The 22,219-nt window shown below is 40.3% G+C and overlaps 1 protein-coding gene across 2 annotated transcripts in view; it reads left to right on the forward strand.

Moving 5' to 3' along the window:
• The window catches only part of DAPK1 (death associated protein kinase 1), a 195,487-nt gene that overhangs the window by 170,512 nt on the left and 2,756 nt on the right, over window positions 1-22,219 (forward strand). For both annotated transcript variants that reach the window (XM_073670967.1, XM_073670968.1), the window contains 5 exons: window positions 991-1,179; window positions 1,950-2,147; window positions 9,153-9,288; window positions 9,823-9,943; window positions 20,042-20,230. In XM_073670967.1, coding sequence (XP_073527068.1) covers window positions 991-1,179; window positions 1,950-2,147; window positions 9,153-9,288; window positions 9,823-9,943; window positions 20,042-20,230 — 833 coding nt within the window. The remainder of the gene's footprint in view (window positions 1-990; window positions 1,180-1,949; window positions 2,148-9,152; window positions 9,289-9,822; window positions 9,944-20,041; window positions 20,231-22,219) is intronic.

Here is a 22,219-nt window from a genome sequence, read left to right on the forward strand (position 1 = left end):
CAGGTTTTTTTTTGGTTAAGAGATAAAAATAGATATTTATAAAGGGAATTTCAGATATTACTCAACCCTTTTAAGAGCAGAGTTTATAAAAACAGATCTTATAAGATTCTTAACATTCACAAATAGAAAAGAGGTATGAACAAGATAGAATAACACAGACCTCATCAATGCACAGAAGGTGGGAAAAAGTCCAGGTTGGCTTCCTTTTAAATGTAAATAAAATAAGGGTATTTTCATGATCCTGAATATTGACAGCATATCCTTAGGATGTGGCCTAAATTTCTGATTGTTGCTTGAGGAGCCATGGCAATCTAAGAGCGCTGCACTCACTTCTGCACACTGTCTACATAGTAGTGATGGTGCAGGGTATTGAGGCATTGGTCCATTGAAGTGATCAGGACTGCCGCGACACTTAGCACATACTCTGCTGTGTAGATGACATGCAGATAAAATACCCAAAAGAGGCTTCGACATGTGTCATATACGACGGCCTCCTCAAACAACCAATTATATTCAGCGGTGCTGAATCAGCCCCCGTACCGATTTGTCTGTCTTTTACTACAAACCGCAAGCTCTAGAGAAAATATCTTATAGCAAAGAGTCTAGATGGAGAAAAAAGAACCCTAGCTAGTAAGTAGAACTCTTCAATAAACTAATGCATTTACTCTGCCACTTCCACACCAGCATTTTTCAGTACAATAAAGGTAGGTGGTGTTTAAAAAAAATTCAATCGACAAGTAGGAAAAAAAAATGCACGGAAATTGGGTGGTTCTGCAAATTCTTGAAGCTGCAGCTTATTTCATTCTTTTCATGTGTATTTCACTCTTTATAATCCAAAAAATGAAGTGTGCAGCAAATACCACATGTAACACACTTTAAATACTACTCCCTCTATGTACATGAGCTGCAGAATAAGAGTTAGTGTTGACTAGTATGGACATCGGTGTATGACTGTAACCTGTTCTTACTTGGCTCTTCTTCACTGTTCAGTTTCAGTTAGCATCTGTGATTTATACCCAGGCTGTGAAAATGTCAGCGTAAGAAGTCGAAGTATGATGTTCGAGCCTGGCCTCACCAAAGGCGTCCTGGAGGTGTTTGTGTCTCCATCACATCATCCCCACTGCTCTGCTGACGACCAGTCCACAAAAGCTATTGACATCCAGAATGCCAATCTGAACGGTGCGTTACGTTGCGTATTGTTTACATTGATGTATCTTAGAATTAAAGGGAATCTGTCAACACGTTTTACTATGTAATCTGAGAGCAGCATGATGTAGTGGCAGAGACCCTGTTTCCAGTAAGTGTGTCACTTACTGGGCTGTGTATTGCGGTTTCAATACAATCAGAATTTTATCAGCAGGAGATTATCACAAGAGGACAACTGGCCTCTTGCATCCTAGTCCAACCACGCTCCTAGCACTGATTAGCAATTCTCCATCACTATAGAATGTACACAGAAATACTGTGACACTCTCACAACTGTATAACTCAGTAAACTAAATGATACACCGCTGGAATCAGGGTTTCTGCCCCTACTTCATGCTGCTGTCAGATTACATAGCAAAAACCTGATTCCCTTTAAGAGTTATCTGAAAAAGTATATACTGTATTTTCTGAAAATTATTACTTGATGGTTCCATCCCATCACAATTCCAGTCCACAGTAAAAATAAAGGATGGTAGCCTGCTATGAAGTGTCTTAATCCTATTTTATATAGTAAGACATTGGCATAATGTGTTCAAGGGTATTGTGATCTTTCGTGTCCTGTTATTACTAATCTCTTCCATAGTTCACATGTTCTGTACCTATGGCTCATATTTAGTACATCCACAATTGTGACTAATCTTTTATCTTAATAGATCACCCTGTAAATATTTTGCTTTGTCACCCGATATTGCAAAATTATAACTGTATAACTATATCTATATTTTCCTCTGTTTTTTCTGTAGGTGTTGGAGATTTCAGCGTCTGGGAATTTTCAGGAAACCCTACATATTTTTGCAGCTATGACTATTTTGCTGCAAATGATCCCTCCTCGGTGCACATAGTTGTCTTCAGCCTTGAAGAACCATATGAAATTCAGCTGAATCAAGTCATATTCTGGCTCAATTTTCTGAAATCACTTGTGCCTGTTGAAGAACCAATAGGCAAGTTATGAAGTGCTAACATAAGAAAAATCCATCATATTATATTTAGGGTCTCTCCAACATATAAGAGCCATGAACATTAACCCCTTTAAACCAGTGGCAATTTTGTTTTTGCATTTTTCATTTTTTACGCCCCTTACTCCAAGAGTCCAATTTTTTTAATTTTTTATGTTGTCATAGCCATAGGAAGGCTTTTATGGATGTGACAATACCAAGTATGTTTCTTTTTTTTTCTATTTTAGCTTATTTTTTTAATTTCTTTAATTTTAATGGGGAAAATGAGGGGGTTGTGATTATAATTGTTTTGGGATTTTTAAAACTGTTTTTTTATTTATTATTTTTTTGGTCTCCTATGGGGACCTGAACCTGTGATTATCCTATGTACCACAGTATTTTTACAAATACAAAACCGCCACAGTGGATTTATGCAAATATCATAATTCCTAAAGGAAAAGAGAGGTTTAACTCCTTAGATATATATAACCAATGAAAATGTGGAGCACTAAACCGCAATAAGAGATCGTACTAGCAAAATACTCATAATGATGTAAAAAGTATAAATGTTATTAATTATTAAAAAGAGAAGTAATAAACAGGTACAGATGGGTATATGGTGACGATACAAAAGACAAACGAATTAAACCAGCAATCGTAGCATATATAATTGTCCAGTTACAAAAAAGAGAGGAGAGGTGAGCAATCACAGAGTGGTCTACACCCAGCCAAACAAGCTGCACTGCAGTAACCTAGCTCAAAGAGGGATATGGTATATAAATACTAAATCAATGTGATCAAGAAATAGCATTTCCACTCTCCAGTAAAGAGGTTAGAAGCTAATAATACATTTTTATTTATATAACATATTCCACAGCACTTCACAATTAAGTAGGGACATATACAGACAATATAAACAGTACAATGAATCACAAATCAACAGTTGCAGTAGTATTGAGGGCCCTGCTCGCAAGCTTACAATCTATATGGAAATAGGGGGACGCAATAGGTGGAACATGGTCATCAGCCAGTATCAGTAGATAAGAGCAGTTACTGTGTGCTATTGGGTGCATGGAGGATGTGGAGACAGATGAATATGCAGGGGCAGATTAAGATTAACATTTAGGAGGGAACAGGGGAGAGTTAGGTTGGTGAGTTGAGGTGATAGGCTTGTCTAAACAGATGTGTTTTTAAAGCACGTTTAAAAACATGGGGGCTAGATATCAGTGCATTCCAGAAAACTGCCGCATCACAAGAGAAGTCTTGGAGACGGAGGTGTGAGGTTCGGATTAAGGAGGATGTTAGTCTTAGATCAGTTGCAGAATGGAGGGCACAGGAGGGGCTATAGACAGAAATGAGGGATGAGATGTAGGGCGGTGCAGAACTGTGGAGAGCTTTGTGGGTGAGCGAGATGAGTTTGTATTGTATTCTGTAGTGGATGGGTAACCAGTGCAATGACTGTCACAGGGTAGAGGCGTAGATGAAGTGGGCTGATAGAAATACGACCCTGGCTGCTGCATTCAGAATGGATTGGAGAGGAGAGTTTGTTTAGAGGGAGACCGATTAGAAGAGAGTTGCAGCAGTCCAGACGAGAGTAAATAAGAGCGACCGTAAGAGTTTTTGTAGTACCAAAGGAGAGAAAAGGTCGGATTCTGGAGAAGTTTTTAAGGTTCAGGTGACATGAGCGAGTGAGTGTATATGGGGAATAAAGGAAAGCTGTGTGTCAAATATGACTCCAAAATAGCGAGCTTGCTGCTTGGGATTTATGGTGGCACCACACAAGGAAATTGAAAAGTCAGGTATAGGTAGGTTAGTAGTAGAGGGAGGAAACACAAGGAGTTCAGTTTTGGAGAGATTCAGTTTCAGATAGAGGGAGGACATGATGTTAGAGACAGCAGAAAGACCAGCACTGGTATTTTGTATTAGAGTGGGGGTGATGTCAGGTTAAGAGATGTATAGTTGGGTGTCCTCAGCATAGAGATGATACTGGAAACCAAATCTGCTGATGGTTTCTGCAATAGGGGCAGTATACAAAGAGAAGAGGAGGGGGCCTAGGACTGAGTCTTGTGGAACCCTGATAGTAAGGGGAAGATTAGAGGAAGAAGAGCCGGTGAAAGATACCCATGAAGGAGCTTTCAGAGAGATAGGAGGAGAACCAGGATAGAAAGGTGTCCTTGAGGCCTATAGAGTGGAGCATAGTGAGGAGGAGCTGGTGATCCACAGTGTCAAAAGCGTCATAGAGATCCAGGAGAAACAGCAGGGAGTAGTGACCATTAGATTTAGCTGTTAGTAGCTGTTAGATCCATAGGCTGACTGAAAAAATGTAGGGATAACGCTCAATCCATAGCTCCTTACTTAAAGTGCAATATAGTGCTTACCCATGTTGCAGAGTGTCGGGTGTACGTTCATGGTGTCGCCCCGATGCACGTTTCGCGTGTTGGGCTTCCTCTGGGGATTTTTTTTGGTCTATGGGGACTTGAAAATGTGAGTATCCTATGTTCTACAGTACCACAGTATTACAGAATTATAATGAAAGTATATATAATGAAGGTATACCAAGTTGGTGCACACATCAACAATCATTCCATATAAATACTGCTGCAAGAGATTGACAGTAAATGGTTAATAGCAGCGAATGGAGCTTACCTCTGGCCGCTGCTGCTAGATGGCAGCAATATAACATAGCCGGCATCTAGTGCATGTGGACGGAGCTCATGTCCTTAACCCTCCCCATATATGTAATTTTGTGCTAAGTGGTTAATGACCAGGCCTAATGGCCCCCACTTCTTTTTATGCTTCATAGATTCATTCCATTCACCAGAGGTTTTTCGTGAATGAAAACGTGTATTTGACAGTGCTACCATTTTGGAATACATACAAACTAGTATCTAACTTTCATTAACTATATGGCAAGAGATAGGAAAAAAAATGCAGCAATTCTACTGTTGTGTTTTTACATTTTAAATGTTATGCTTTTCATTTGCTGCATAAATAAAGTGTTAACTTTATTCTGTGGGTCAGCATGAGTATGGCAACACACAATTTGTTTTATCCACAACTTTTCGCTATGTAACTGTAAATGTATGTAGTTTATTTATGTTTTATTACTCTTGTACAAAAAGCATTATAAAAAAAATAACTTTTTTTTTACCGTAACATTCTAAGAGCCATAAGTAAAACATTTTTCCATCAACAGACCCATATGAGGGCTTATTTTATGCATGACAAGATGTTATTTTCTTGGTCCAATTTTTGGGGGTTCATATGGCTTTTTTTTTTTTATTCACTTTTTAGTACACTTTTTGGGAAGTGAAATTAATGTAACGATTTCCAGACCGCCCATACACTTTAAATGTCCATTCGGTCCTGCTCTTACTCTACGGTGACGTTCTAAATCGTCACGGCGAGCTCCCCATAGAGAAGGCACAGATGATTTACTATAGTCTCTGCTTTATCGATCACTGTGTACACAGCGCTGAACAAATGCTGTGTACACAGTAATAGTAAGTGCTAAGGCCACTTCTTCCCTGACCTAACAGTCATGTGATCGCTAGGTGTAGAGATGGAGATGGAGCTGGACCTGCCTGGTCCTAGGAGCCCCAGATAGCTCTGCTATGCTGCCAGGAAGATTGCATTTCCACTGTAACTGGGCCTAATATACCTGCCCCAGTTACAGAGCTAACAAGGTAAAAAAAAATGCCCCCTAAAGGTCTTTTATGAACTTATGGGAGGCACAATACGTGAAATAAATTAAAAATGAAAAAATGAAATTATAAAAAGCTGGTTAAATAAAGCCACTGTCAATTCAAATTGATCACTAGCATAGAACATAAAAATAGTTAGAGAGGAACACATTTTTAAATATATGTTAGTGGTTCTTTGTAATTATTAAAAAAATTAAATATGTGCAAAAGAGACACTTATCTCCCCACAATTATCAGCAAATAAAAAAGAGAGTGTGACAATGACCTAAAGATTCAAAAATTATTTGAATACCCGAACGAGAATATAATATGAAGTGAAATTATGTCCAGCCGTGGACAATCCCTTAAAAACACAAATTTAATGAAATCAATGTTACAGAGGGGTAAAACAAACATCAAAGGGTAAAATAATATTATTTAGGATGAAAAGTGCAAATACAAATATCAAACTTGTCTGTATTGAAGGGGTAGTTATGAAAATATATGTAGAGAGGAATCAGGAGATCATATTATGGAGTCTGTTAACTTGTACCATTGCTGGTGTCTGAAACTAGACCAGTGGAACCCCTATGGTGCCATCAATGACATTTTCACCCAGTGCATTTTGAACAACTTAAAGATAAAAAATACTTACATGACATAACTTAAAAAACTTTAAAGCTTACATCTATACTAGTGTTTTTAATTGTCACAGTACTCCTTTAAGTGTAATGCATATGGCCATCTTTACAAGGATTTAACTTTTTGCTGGTTTACTCGTATTTTTGAGTTTCCGCTGTACAGAAACTCCCATTGATGAGTTCACTGTGACACATGCACTGGTTCATTTAGGAGCCATGTAAATGAAGGCATAATTAAGTCCTGTTATTTCTCTTCATTAAACGAAATATTAATGAGGTGTACTTTTCTCTTGTTGTTACTACTACAAGTTGCCATGAGGTCCCTGGGTGCTGGACTGCTGCTCCCAACACTAATCCTGATTTTCTACGCCATAAGATCACTTTCTCAGCTTATGTTTTAGAAGTGTAATCAAATTCTGTGAGCCGCTTAGCTGTGTATATCCAATAAATCCCCGTTCGAGAAGTTGTTTTCCCACTCTTAGCTCGAGAAACTCTTTATCCTAATCCAACAAGACAAAATAGCACATGGGATATAGTCATGTTCATAGTATTGTAGTATACTATATCAAACATGACAGTGCCAGTGCTCAGATCAGGTCAGATGGCCTTTGTGTGCACATCTGTCTTATTTAAACTGTAGACAAATTAGTTTTTTTTCTTTGTCAAATATTTAACGTAAGAAATATTAAAAATTATTCATATAGACCGCTGAACAGGGTCTGCAAAAAATTTTGATCCAAAAACATTGGGTCATGTATTTATACTGAAGGGCTGTACCAGGGTAACTCTACTGTTGGAGTTAGTGCGAATCCTGATCCGTCGGCCACGTCTGAAATCTGTGATCGCTGTACAGGAACCCTGAAAATCACATCCTGACATCTATGACTCTTTTTTTGATTAGCCAGGGTGGCGTGATGTCCCATGTACATCACTCTACAACAATGACATTGCACCAGACTAGCTAATCAAAATAACATCCATGTATGCTGAGAATGAGGAGACTGTTTTCAGGTGTCTTGTCCAGCGACCACTGAATAGTGACAGTGGCTACTGAATTGATTTGCACCAACTCTATTTATTGTAGTGTGCCATATTCCTCAACATGATTCATGCTGTTTGACAAATATATTATAACTACTGAGTTACACCAGGTTTTACCTGGCATCACTTGCTGACACTTTTCCATTTTTTGGTACATAAGTTGCAGAATGTTTGACAAAAAACATAATCAATGATGAAGAAGGTATCTCTAAGTAGCCAGCTCTGTGCCTGTTGATTTATATAATCACTGAATAAAGGTACAGTATTATTAAAACTTAAAGGGGTTGTCCACTACTCTAATAACCCCTTCTTAATGCCTATGTTTCCCCCTTCTAAAATAATAACACTCAAACTCACCTGCGTTGTCGGTACTGGCTCTCTCGGGGATCGCATGACAGTATGTCACACGATCCCTGGGGCCAACAGTGCTGGGTTCACTTTCCGTGCCTTCAGATGAATCTTAACGTATATGTAGGAAGTAAGAAACACCCATCCCTGGGAGAACCAGTGCCGACACTATTGGAATGGTTCGGATGGGGAGTATAAAAGTTAATATTTTACAAGGGGGTGACATAGGTATTGGGAAGGGGTTGTCCAATTAGTGGACAACCCTTTTAATTGTCATTAATTGTAAACATGTAACAAATCATTTTCAGACGGCGTGGTTTTGTATGCCTGTGGTAGGTAGCAAAAAAAAAGTAGTATAGGACTCGATATGTTCAGCCTGAGCACCATTCTTTTCATTGATAAATGTCATATTGTGACTAATGCAATCAAGGCGGTCACCAAGCATTTGTGATGTTCCCTATCTGATGATCAGAAGCAACATGGGCATATAACAATGTCCATTACTGGAATGAGTAGATAACTACGAGAAAAACATAGCAGAGTCATGTGGACAATAACCATATCAATTTATATGTTTATGCTACTATATGGACAAATATATAGACCAATCGCTCTAAACACTATCAGAGAGGAAGGTGGCCTGAAGGTCAGAAATGAGCGACACGAGGTCATCAATAAATAAATGGAGTAACTTTATTAATTGCATAGATACAGGTAGGTAGAAAAAAGTGCATCAGACAAATACATAATACATAGTGGCAGGTACTAGACTTTTATATAGTTATACATGAATACAATGGATGTAATCGGTATATAATGTACATATGATGAATCATGTACTAACCTACAGACTCTAATCAATTAAGGTAATACAATACAATGGCAATATTGAAGTATTTTGATAAATGTTCATATGGAGTAATATAATCTATTTAGATGAAGGTAACAAAGAATATTTAGCCGTATGATCTGTAGGTTAGTACACGATTCATCACATGTACATTATATACCCGATTACATCCATTGTATTCATGTGTAACTATATACAAGTCTGGTACCTGCCTCTATGTGCACTTTAGTCTTTTTTATTATGTATTTGTCTGATGCACTTTTTTCTACCTACCTTTATCTATGCAATTAATAAAGTTACTCCATTTATTTATTGATGACCTCGTGTCGCTCATTTCTGACCTTCGGGCCACCTTCCTCTCCATTACTGGAATGAGAATATTAAATGATAAAATACTGTTGTAAAATAAGGCGAGTTTTTAATTCTTGTCCTGTTTTTTATGCTATAGCCTATGGAGGCAAGCTGAAGAATCTTCTGAAGGTAGTCTTGGTTGCCACCCATGCAGACATCGTGAATCTCCCACATCCTGCAGGAGAGTTTGGATATGACAAGGATATGTCACTGCTGAAAGAAATAAGAAACCGGTAATGATTTGGGCGCTATTGCTACATTTAGCAGTAGTTCTCGGTGTTTTAACACTTTGTTTTTAAACAATCACTTGTAGATGGATTGTAATCTATGGGCAGATTCTGGCAGGAGATGTTCAGTTCCCCTGCAGTGCCACCAGTGGAGGAAGAAAGATTATTACACAGTGCCATTTCATATCAAAGGGCTGACGCTATAATACATGGACATAGATTCTATCGTTTGCTTCAAAATTTGTGTAGCAGGAACAATTATTTTCCTGTAACATGATGGACCTCATAAGGCAATAGCTTCCATTAGGCACTGTTGGTATACATTATTTTCCATTTTTCTGCTCCTATGATGGATCGGTCATCTCGGCCTTATGTGGTAGTATACAGCTACAGTACACTCTGCAAGATCATACATAATGTAACTTACAGATTTTATCCTGGTTTTCTTTACACTCACTGAGCACTGTCTGTGTAACAAGTTTATTTTGAAGTCTTTCCTTGGCCTTGTGTGTGATAATTGTATTTTCTCTACATTGTCAGGTTTGGTAATGACCTCCAGATCTCTGACAAGCTGTTTGTGCTGGATGCTGGTGCATCTGGTTCTAAGGATATGAAGCTTCTGCGCAATCATCTCCAGGAATTGAGAAGCCAGCTAGTTTCTGTAAGTCATTGGCTATTGCCGGAAATGTTATTTACAAGGAGTTTGTAGTTATAAAAATTCCTAAAAATATAACTAGAGATGGGAGAATAGGTTCGCAGGACTCCTGTCCATCTGCCAGGGTAGTGATTTGTGACCACTATATGAGACACCTACGAATCCCCTTATCTACCGGCTCTTCTTTAGATTTGCCAGCCTGGCTAATTAAAAGTATCCAGGAATGCCAGGTGGTAAAGAGATTCCCGTATAGAGGCCACAGATTACTGACATGGCCGATGGACCGGAGTCCTGCAAATGGATTCTTCCATTCCTAAATATTACCTGTATTCAGTAAGGCGTTTTTATATAAGAGCACAAAGTTGTGGAACTGCAGAATATTAGGTTTGTAGAAGAATTACAGTAAAGCATTTATAGACTGTAATAAATTGAAAGCAAACCAGGAATTCTGGGCATTCACAGCTGGACCACAAGCACGTATAAGTAATATATCATGTGCTATTTTTTAAAAGGAATCTGTCAGCAGGTTTTGCTTCTTCATCTGAGAGCAGCCTGATGTAGGAAAAGAGACCCTGAATCCATTGATGTATCACTTACCCACGTGGTCAAAATTGTTGGTACCCCTCGTTTAATTAAACAAAAACCCACAATGGTCCCAGAAATAACTTCAATCTGACAAAAGTAACAATAAAAGACTCTCCAAAAAACATATACTCCTTGAGAAAGCCATCCGGCGAAACGGCGTTGGAGGTGGTGGGGCCTAGCCATATGGTATTTATATTGAAGTCATTCCCTTCTATGTATACATTTATTAAATGAATAATTTTAAAATGATTGAGTGTTTTTTCATTGTTTTTTGAGAAAGTCTTATATTGAAGATTAATGAATTACCTGGTGTAATATACTGTGCTATTTCTGGTTAGTTGTGTTGTGAAAAGTAATACATTAAAAATCTATGAAAATGAACATATGAAAGTCAGTCATTGCTTTTCAACCCTGCTTCCACAGAATTTAAAAAGAAATTAAACTCCTGAAATAGGTCTGGACAGAAATGATGGTACCCCTGAAAATAATGTGACAAAAGGGACATGTTAAATCAAGTTGTGTCCACTAATTAGCATCACAGGTGACTACAATCTTGTGATCAGTCAGTGGGCCTGTATATAGAGCTACAGATACTCGCTGTGCTGTTTGGTGACATGATGTGTACCACACTCAACATGGACCAGAGGAAGCAAAGGAAAGAGTTGTCTCAGGAGGTTAGAAAGAAAATTATAGACAAGCATGTTAAAGGTAAAGGTTATAAGACCATCTCCAAGCAGCTTGATGTTCTTGTGACTACAGTTGCACACATTATTCAGAAATTTAATATCCATGGGACTGTAGCCAACCTCCCTGGACGTGGCCGCAGGAGGAAAATGGATGACAAATCAAAGAGACGGATAATACGAATGGTAACAAAAGAGCCCAGGATAACTTCTAAACTGATTAAAGGTGAACTTCAAGCTCAAGGAACATCAGTGTCAGATCGCACCATCCGTTGTTGTTGTTTGATTCAAAGTGGACTTCATGGGAGACGACCAAGGAGAACACCATTGTTGAAAAAAAATCATAAAAAAGCCAGACTGGAATTTGCCAAACTACATGTTGACAAGCCACAAAGCTTCTGGGAGAATGTCCTATGGACAGATGAGGCAAAAATGGAAGTTTTTGGCAAGGCACATCAGCTCTATGTTCACAGACAGAAAAATGAAGCATATCAAGAAAAGAACACTGTCCCTACTGTGAAACATGGAGGAGGCTCTGTTATGTTCTGGGGATGGTCTGCTACATCTGGCACAGGGTGTCTTGAATCTGTGCAGGGTACAATGAAATCTCAAGACCATCAAGGAATTCTAGAGAGAAATGTGCTGCCCAGTGTCAGAAAGCTTGGTCTCAGTCGCAGGTCATCTAGCAGCAGGATAATGACCCAAAACACACAGCTAAAAAAACACTCAAGAATGGCTAAGAGGAAAACATTGGACTATTCTGAAGTGGCCTTCTATGAGCCCTGACCTAAATCCTGTTGTGCATCTTTGGAAAGAGCTGAAACATGTCGACTGGAAAAGGCAACCTTCAAACACGAGACAACTGGAGCAGTTTGCTCATGAGGAGTGGGCCAAAATACCTGTCTAGAGGTGCCGAAGTCTCATAGACAGTTACAGGAATCGTTTGATTGCAGTCATTGCCTAAAAAGGTTGTTCAACAAAATATTAAGTTAAGAGTACCATCATTTCTGTCCCGGCCTATTTCATGAGTTTAATTTTTTTTTAAATTCTGTGGAAGCAGGGTTGAAAAGCAATGTCTGACTTTCATATGTTCATTTTCATAGATTTTTAATTTATTATTACTTTTGTCAGATTCAAGTTATTTCTGTGACCATTGTGGGTTCTTTCATTAAATGAGGGGTACCAACAATTTTGACCATGTGTGCAGATTACTAGCTGCAGCTGTTCTGACTCATTCAGTGTTTTTAGATTTAGCAATACAGCAGAGCTGAGGAAGCTGCCCCTGCCCACAACAGGCTCTGTGTATAGAAAGTCCATAGACAGTGAGGTGCCAATCACAGGAGGGGGGCGTGTCGGACTAGCATGCACAAGCTGCTGTGTCCCAGCAGTGATAAGCTACTGGTACTAAAACAATCATTGCAAGCAAACAAAACCACAGAGCTTGAGAAGAGGCATCCCTGAAATCTGTGTATTAGCCCCTACCTCATGCTGTTTTAAGATTACTTAGCAAAAACCTACTGACAGATTCCCTTCAAAGGCAACCTGTCACCTGAACCATGGGCAGCATGAATCCGTAAACAGCTCCTGGTTTATAAACATATACTGTCTTAGGGCATGTTCACACATTGCACTTTTGCAACTCTTTTTCTTGCGTTTTTCTCCTATTCATTTGACTGGCTGAAAAGTGTTGCAAAAAATGCTGACAGAATTGACATGCTGCATCTTGGCAAAAAAGCAGCAGGGCTCGAAATATGTGATGGAAATAAACCCTTTGTGTGCATGGTATGTCAGAAAACTCCTTGCTTATGCTGGTCCTGTAAAACGCTGTGTATTTCGCGTACCACGCTGCATAAAAATTGCCCAGATTTGATGACATTTTAGTGAAACATGCAACTTTTTGCCCTTTAAAGTCGCAATAAAGGTTAAAGACAAAAAACAAGAACATTTTTGGTTTTATGCAAAATTCCTGATCCACATGCTCAAGTTTTAAGAATTGGGTGCCCAAAACGTCAACTAATATCACAAGACAAAAAAAAAGAAACCAGAATCATTATACCAAGTCCCGAATCAGAAAGGTGTACAGCAAATATAATCCTACAAAGGAGCATTTTTACCAAATAGAAACAAGCTACAAATACATAAGTATATACAAATCCAACCAGAAGTATATGACAATATTAATTTATTCAATAATAAGACATGCAGGACAATTAAAATCAAATAAAAAATGAAGAAGAATGAGGCTGAAATGAAAGAATAACAACATGATATAAAAATAGACTTCAAAAATGTTCTCCATGAGTGGTCAGTATTACTTGCTCTATTTTGCATTTTTGTAAACCTTGGCCTAATAATGAAATAATAATATAAAACTATATTAATTTATGACCCGATACCTGAAATATAACTTTTACCGGTCCCATCATGCCACCTTGTGGCAATCCCTCAAATCTATTTTCATATCATGTTGCAATCACATACTGCTGCCTCCATCCTCTTCATTTCGAATTTGATTTTAATTGTCCTGCATGTCTCATTATTGAGTGCATTGATTATTGTCATATACTTATGGTTGTATTTGTATATTATTTATATTTGGGAAAACCGCTTCTTTGTAGAATTCTAAAAATGAAAAGTGACTTAAAAATGCAAATGACGAATCAGGCTTTTTGTTCTTGTTTGATCTTGTGTTTGTTCTTGTTTTAAGGTAGAAATGTACCATGAATTAAGCAACCTAAATTTCCTTACCATCAAGGACTTGTTCACACAGTGTTTTTGCCTTGAAGAAACTCCACGTTTTAGAGTTATCAGTAAAGTAAATGAGACTTCTAAAATCTCATGCACACACTGTTTATTTTTTCCTTTCAGATTTTAAGCAATTTCATATCTGCAGCATGTCAATTCTTTCAGTGTTTTTGCAGCGTTTTTCATCCTTTATAATAAATAAGAAAAAAACGCATCTTTAGGCTGCGTTCACACATTGTGTATTTGCTGCTTTTTTTTTTACGCGTGCTTATCTTCCTGTAGTTTTTACCTGCTTTTTTTACGCAGGTAAAAAAGCACCTCCATTCACACTCTGCGTTTTTTGCTGCGTTTTTTTACGCATGCGTTTTTTCTGCAGTGTACACTCATACTGTATTATGTAGTTTCTCCTGCACCTCCGTAAAAAAGCGCTGGAATTACGCAGTGTGTGAACACCGCTGCGTAATTCCATCGCTTATAATGGGCACAATATGTGAGAAAGCGCAGGCCGCGGTGCGTAAAGAATTGACATATCAATTCTTTACGCAGCTGCGTCCTGCGCTTTCTCCTATTGTGCCCATTATAAGCGATGGAATTACGCAGCGGTGTTCACACACTGCGTAATTCCAGCGCTTTTCTATTGAGGCGCAGGAGAAACTATGGATACTCACCTATCCGATGGATGGCAGAGGCGTCCGGTCCGGTCCCGCGCTTCCAGCATCTGCCGGTGAAACGATCAGGTAACTGTAGCTTACCGGCTTTCGTTCAGCTGATTTACAAGCCGGTCACCTGACAGTCAGCTGATCGCTTCACGGCAGATGCATGTTTAATTTGTTAGTCGGTGCTGTGTCTTGAGAAGGGTTAGTATCTGTCGCTGAGGCCAGGTCCTGGTGCCGTGTATGGACATTGGAGATCAGTTGCCACATGTGATTGTGATGTCTTGCCACCCTGCTGGATTTGAGGAATTCATCTAAAGACTGTTGTTGCATTTTCCTTGGCGTCGGATTACCAGGTGGCGCCCCCGGATTTGTTCCTTTTGTTGTAGGCCACATTGCAGCCTCTAAAGAATCGTATCTACGTTTGGTGGAATATTCTCCCAGTCCCAATAAAGGTCTTTTCAATTGTTCATTGGTCTGCTGTCCCTGTCTGCTTTGTCTCGCACCCTGTCACAAACTGGTTGGCAGCAGTGGGATCAGAGCAGAGGGAATGGAGAACAGCGGCCCAGCAATGACTGGAGAGCCAGAACCTCAGGATACAGGAATTGGACTGTGGGCAACCTACAAACAAAGACCCGTGAATTAGGGGTCCGTTTCAAAGGACTGTCCAAAGATTAACTAATTGAGGTTTTGGAAGGAACTAGCCTTCAAGATTGCACAAGAGAGGAATTCCTAGAGCAATTGGAGCAAAGACGAGACCTGGAGGTAACTTCCCGAAAAAAGTTAGTGGGTTGTGTGGTATGAAGAGGAGGTGGCATTGGTGGGGGTGAAGCCACCATAGAAGATAAATGGAGACCATTCGGAGAGCTCATGAAAGGTAGTTCACTATGGAAGCAGCTAGAAGCCCAAGGCAGACATTACTCACAACACCCACCATGATGGAAGCCCCAAGAGTGTCCCGCAGGAACTTTAAGCCTTTTAATGAGGCTTCAAGGGACATTGAGGGATTCTTCCAAGACTTTGTACATCAATGTCAGTTAATGAAAGTTCCAGAAATGGAGCGGGTTAGACATCTGGTGGAGCTCTTAGAGGGTGGAGCTGCAGAAGTCTATCGAGCTATGGACCCTCGGTGGAACCGCGAGTATGAGGACATTAAGGAAACCATCCTGGAACATTATGCTGTTACTCCAGACACTTACAGGACTCAGTTTCTCACATTAGCCTGTAATAGGGAAGGCTTTTTTAAAATGTATGCCCATATGATCAAACAGGCATGTCATCGCTGGCTGGAGGGAGATAGAACCTTAACTTGGGAGACCATCATCCAGGTCATCTTAAAAGAACAGTTCTTTACCAAATGCCCTGCTGAGATCAGGGAATTGGTTTGTGAGAGAAAACCAGTGACAGAACGAACTGCTATTTTAGCTGATAAGGTTCTTACCATCAAGCCTCAGTGGAAAAAGCTACAGGTGGCTGAATAAAAAACTGCCAACACCCCACCATCAGTGGTTCCTTGTCTTTCAGTCCCCAAGATTTTCTGTCCCACTAAACCACTAACTCATGTTGATACCCATGTGAGTTACCTTTCAGCTAGTCCTAAGTCATCCTCTGGAATGCGACAAGGAGAGAAAGTAGTAGAGCACAGGTGTTATGGTTTTGGGCATCTGCAGGTCACATGCCCAGCTATCCAGTGGAGGAATCGTCCTCAACCCCAACAACCACCTCATGCTCCTTCACATGGATATGAGCCTGCAGGTTTCCTTACCTCCTTCCCCAGAATGCAAATGGGAAGGAGTGCGACACAGCACAGATGCTACTGATGCGGGCAGCCTGGCCTTCTGCAAGACAACTGCCCTCGTGATCAATTGAGGAATGACCCTGCACCAAATTGGCCTATCAATTATTTACAGCCAAATACAAGGGAGGAAGAGGTGCCACCCCTCCAAGTTGACTTGCCTAATGACTCAGGCACCCATGTTCAACCATTAGGGGTTTGTAGGGCTTGGGCCACAGCCACGAGTTCCTCTAATAATCAAAGAAAACACTTACAGGAGATTGTGCTGGACTGTCAGAGGGTTCTTGGTTTTTGTGACTGGGGCATTTCTCACCATAGCTGATCCCAGAGTGGTTCGGCCAGAGGCAATACAGCAAGGACCTGCGATTAACATTGAGTTAGCTGGAGGCCAATGGAAGAATTTCCCAAGAGCAAGTGTAAAACTGGACTTTGGGCTCAAGCAATGCTTGGTTTGGGTGATGAGTCGTCTGCCTGCAGATATTGTCCTAGGAAATGATGTGGGAAATCTATAGTGCCAATTTGTGGGTGCCGGAAGCAGAGTTTAAGTCAAAGAGGATGCAAAATGGAGCCCGGACCTTCAACCCTATAACTTTATCGTATAATATCCAAAAGAGAACCAACACCAAAATGCAGATGGATTGTACAGACACAAGGAGCCATGAGTCTTGTCAGCCCATGTCTGTGTACTGACCTGCTGAGGTCACTAGTCTGTACACAAGTTGAGGGGAGAAAGATTTGTCACAGTGTCCCCCCTCCCCCCTGTTTTCATGGACCATTACTGTAATCAGGCCTACATTAGCATTTTCTGTCCTGCATCTGGTGGGGGCACATATGTCTTTTGTTACTGGGGGCTTCCCTAATATACAACTCTTTACTTCTGGAACATTCTTCATCTTTTGAGGTATGGTTAAGGAGGTGCGTGTGAGTATCTCTGCCCAACAAGGAGGCTGATCCCAAGAGAAGGAGAATAATAAGCCACATGTTTGGTTTGTTTCTTGGTGCTGTGTCTTGAGGAGGGCTAGGATCTGTTGCTGAGGTCAGGTCCTGGTGCTGTGTATGAAGACTGGAGATCAGTTGCCATGTGGGATTGTGATGTCTTGCCACCCTGTCGGATTTGAGGAACTAGTCTAAAGACTGTTGTTGCATTTTCCTTGGCGTCTGATTACCGGGTGGCGCCCCCTGGATTTGTTCCTTTTGTTGCAGGCCACATTGCAGACTCTAAGGAATCGTATGTACATTTGGTGGAATATTCTCCCAGTTCCAATAAAGGTAATTTCAGTTGTTCACCGGTCTGCTGTCCCTGTCTGCTCTCATGCACCCAGTCACATCAACCTCCTAAGCCGTCTATATGGGCATGTAGGTCATAAGAAACTTAATAAAATGATACCTTGAGATCTGTGATCCAATTTCTTATTCCAGAGAAATCCATGTTTTATATGTAAATGAGCTCTTCAGGTCTATGGGCCGGACATGTGCCTCCCCAGCAATCTGCCTCTTGAGCTTATTTTAAATGAAAGGGACATTACCAGTGTGAGACATTTGGATCAGGAGAGCAGAGAGCAGTCATTACATATCACACGCTGCAGGCAGAGTCTCATGCAGATCATTGTCCACCCCATAGCCCTGTACAGCTCATTTACATATTCATTTACATATTCATCTTTCTATGACCTGCATACCCATATATATATAGACTGCTTAGAAAGACTGAGCATAACAAAGAGATTCCGTTTAACGTGTGCACACACCCTAAGGCATACGTGTCAAACTCTGGCCCGTGGGCCAAATCCTCAGGGTGGTTTTATTTGGCCCGCGACACCAGAACCACCATCACTATGTGGGCCCATTATTCTGTATGGAGGACTATGTGGGGCCTATAATACTGTATGGAGGACTATGTGGGGCCCAGTATTCTATATGGAGGACTATATGGGTCCCATTATTCTATATGGAGGACTTTTTTGGACCCTTAATACTGTATACTGGTTGGTCCGCGACTTTGTGCAAGTTTTTCATTTTGGCCCTCTGTGTGTTTGAGTTTGACATCCCTGCCCTAAGGGTATGTGCCCACGATCAGGAAATGCTGCGGGTTTGATGGTGCGTGTTTATGCCAGAAATCCCATGTCCACTATGCGTGCATCTGAGCATGTCAATTTGTTTTGCGAGTCCGCATGTGGACTTTCCCCTTAGACTTGTATCAATGAGGAAATTCCGCATGTGAAAAAATAAAAAATAAATTGCGGCTGCTCATTTGCATAATGAGGGCCGAAGCGGTTCGGATATTCTACAGCATCGGGGCCGCAGCAGCTCATGATCGTGGGCACATACTCTAAGGCTACGTTCCCATGATAAGTATTTGGTGAGTTTTTGATGTTGCAGATAATCTGCAGCATTTCTTCACCAATTAGCCAAATTAGGGTACATTTTAAGTGGTGCCGTTTTTGTATCTTTTTAGTGTGTCATGTTTGAAATAAAGCTGCTTTATTTTTTATGCGTCCTGGTATTTGGCTTTGACAAAACTTTATTGATAGTCTTGTGCGGATTAGATGTGTATTTATTGGATCTCCGCTGCAGAAATGCACTAAAAACACATGTTTTCTACCCGTGGAATTTCCGTAAGAGAAATGCCATGTTGCTGTTGTAAAGAAAAAATGCACCGCAGGTCAGTTTACACGGCGTATAAAAGCCCACTGGGCATGAGATTTCTATAAATCCCATCCACTCTGCTGGAACTGTAAGATGCTGGGTTCTTCCTGCAGTGAAAATACTTGGCATCAAAAACTCATCCTGGGGAGCTGAACAATTTCTTAGAACAAGTTAACTCTACACTTTGTTTGTTACATGTTTTAAAGCACCATTCCAGTGTTTTGTTTTTTTCAGCGCTGGAGTGGTGCTACTAATATAAGGTCCCTGACCCTAGTCTTATACTTACCCACCACCATCTTCACCTTTTATCGGCGCTGTCTGGTGGGAGATTGGCAGTGCGATTCTAGATCCATCTTTCTATTCATCTACAATGCACCTTAGAGAGCAGCCGGCTAAAGCTCGTTTGGCCAACAGCTATTCATCCAACCCTCCTTTCCTGATCTGCTATTAGAGGAGAGTTGCAAGGCCCCCATAATCGTTAGATGGTTAGCCAGTATTCCGTTTCTGTGAGTGGCCAAAACTTAAGCATTAATAGTTCATATGACTTATGCCCTTGTATAATTGTATTATTTTTTTAATCCTTTATTTGGGCGTTTTACCTGCTCCCTTTAGTAGCAAAATAATTACATTTCATATGTGGACCAAATTTGTTATCCTTTTATCTACGCAAATGGGATATTTCATTATTGTTTGTGTTTTGAGATATCCACTTAAAAATGTTTGCTTTGGGTTCTTTTTGACACATTCCATCTTTAACCAGTTGTCACAATGTCTCAGCTGCTTTATGTAATGCCTTATCATATGCTTTATTGAGGACTTTTGTATCCATAACAGATTGTGACTTTCTGGTATATATTTATATTCCTGTTACGGTACTATAAAATGCAAATAATATATGAAAAATGGTTATTGCAGTCTGTTAGCAGTACATCTGTATAGAGTTAATATTCGACTGTAATGAATGTGTGATTTATTTTATTATAATTTGTTTATGCAGAACTGCTCAACGATGACTCCGTTATGCGAGAAAGTTATTTCAATTTTGCCATCATGGAGAAAACAAAACGGCCCCAACCAGTTGCTTTCCTTTCGGGACTTTGTCTATGACGTTCAAGAGCAGCTCAACCCGTTGGCCACCGAGGAAGATGTCCGTAATCTAACACACCAACTTCACAGCATGGGAGAGGCAAGTAACTCTCCTTCTTCATTAATGACTGTACATATAGAGCAAAATCTTAAAGGGAATCGGTCAGTAGGATTAACCCTCCTAAGCCATCTACATGGGCATGTAGGTCGTAGGAAGCTGAATAAAATTATACCTTGATATCTGCGATCCAAGGTCTTATTCCAGAGAAATCCACATTTTTCTTAATGTTAAGATCTATTGGCCGGACACTGATCTCACTGGCAATTTGCCTCCAGAGCTTATTAAAAATGAAAGGGGGTGTTACCTGTATGAGACATGTAATGACTGAAAGTCTGCTCTCATGATCTCACTGCAGAGATCTTAACAGCTCATTTACATGTTAACTGGATATCTCTGGAATAAGACATCGGATCACAGATATAATGGTATCACTTTATTCAGCTTTCTATGACCTACATACCCATATAGACGGCTTAGAAGGGGTGATCCTACTGACAGATTCACTTTAATCTTTTTATCATCCAAAAAGAGTATACAGTGGTGGCCAAAAGTATTGGCACCCCTGCAATTCTGTCAGATAATACTCAGTTTCTTCCTGAAAATGATTGCAATCACAAATTCTTTGGTATTACTATCTTCATTTAATTTGCTTGCAAGGAAAAAACACAAAAGAGAATGAAGCAAAAATCAAATCATTGATCATTTCACACAAAACTCCAAAAATGGGCCGGACAAAAGTATTGGCACCCTCAGCCTAATACTTGATTGCACAACCTTTAGCCAAAATAACTGCGAACAACTTCTTCCGGTAACCATCAATGAGTTTCTTACAATGCTCTGCTGGAATTGTAGACCATTCTTCTTTGGCAAACTGCTCCAGGTCCCTGATATTTGAAGGGTGCCTTCTCCAAACTGCCATTTTGAGATCTCTCCACAGGTGTTCTATGGGATTCAGGTCTGGACTCATTGCTGGCCACCTTAGATGTCTCCAGTGCTTTCTCTCAAACCATTTTATAGTGCTTTTGGAAGTGTGTTTTGGGTCATTGTCCTGCTGGAAGACCCATGACCTCTGAGGGAGACCCAGCTTTCTCACACTGGGCCCTACATTATGCTGCAAAATTTGTTGGTAGTCTTCAGACTTCATAATGCCATGCACACGGTCAAGCAGTCCAGTGCCAGAGGCAGCAAAGCAACCCCAAAACATCAGTGAACCTCCGCCATGTTTGACTGTAGGGACCGTGTTCTTTTCTTTGAATGCCTCTTTTTTTTTCCTGTACACTCTATGTTGATGCTTTTTGCCAAAAAGCTCTACTTTTGTGTCATCTGACCAGAGAACATTCTTCCAAAACGTTTTAGGCTTTCTCAGGTAAGTTTTGGCAAACTCCAGCCTGACTTTTTTATGTCTCTGGGTAAGAAATTGGGTCTTCCTGGGTATCCTACCATACAGTCCCTTTTCATTCAGACGCCGACGGATAGTACGGGTTGACACTGTTGTACCCTCGGACTGCAGGGCAGCTTGAACTTGTTTGGATGTTAGTCGAGGTTCTTTATCCACCATCCGCACAATCTTGCGTTGAAATCTCTCGTCAATTTTTCTTTTCCGTCCACATCTAGGGAGGTTAGCCACAGTGCCATGGGCTTTAAACTTCTTGATGACACTGCGCACGGAAGACACAGGAACATTCAGGTCTTTGGAGATGGACTTGTAGCCTTGAGATTGCTCATGCTTCCTCACAATTTGGTTTCTCAAGTCCTCAGACAGTTCTTTGGTCTTCTTTCTTTTCTCCATGCTCAATGTGGTACACACAAGGACACAGGACAGAGGTTGAGTCAACTTTAATCCATGTTAACTGGCTGCAAGTGTGATTTAGTTATTGCCAACACCTGTTATGTGCCACAGGTAAGTTACAGGTGCTGTTAATTACACGAATTAGAGAAGCATCACATGATTTTTCAAACAGTGCCAATACTTTTGTCCACCCCCTTTTTTAGGTTTGGTGTGGAATTGTATCCAATTTGGCTTTAGGA

This window comes from Phyllobates terribilis, unplaced genomic scaffold (assembly GCF_046119375.1).
Source record: "Phyllobates terribilis strain yellow unplaced genomic scaffold, ASM4611937v1 Scaffold_1__5_contigs__length_1240528914, whole genome shotgun sequence".
Taxonomy (NCBI): domain Eukaryota; kingdom Metazoa; phylum Chordata; class Amphibia; order Anura; family Dendrobatidae; genus Phyllobates; species Phyllobates terribilis.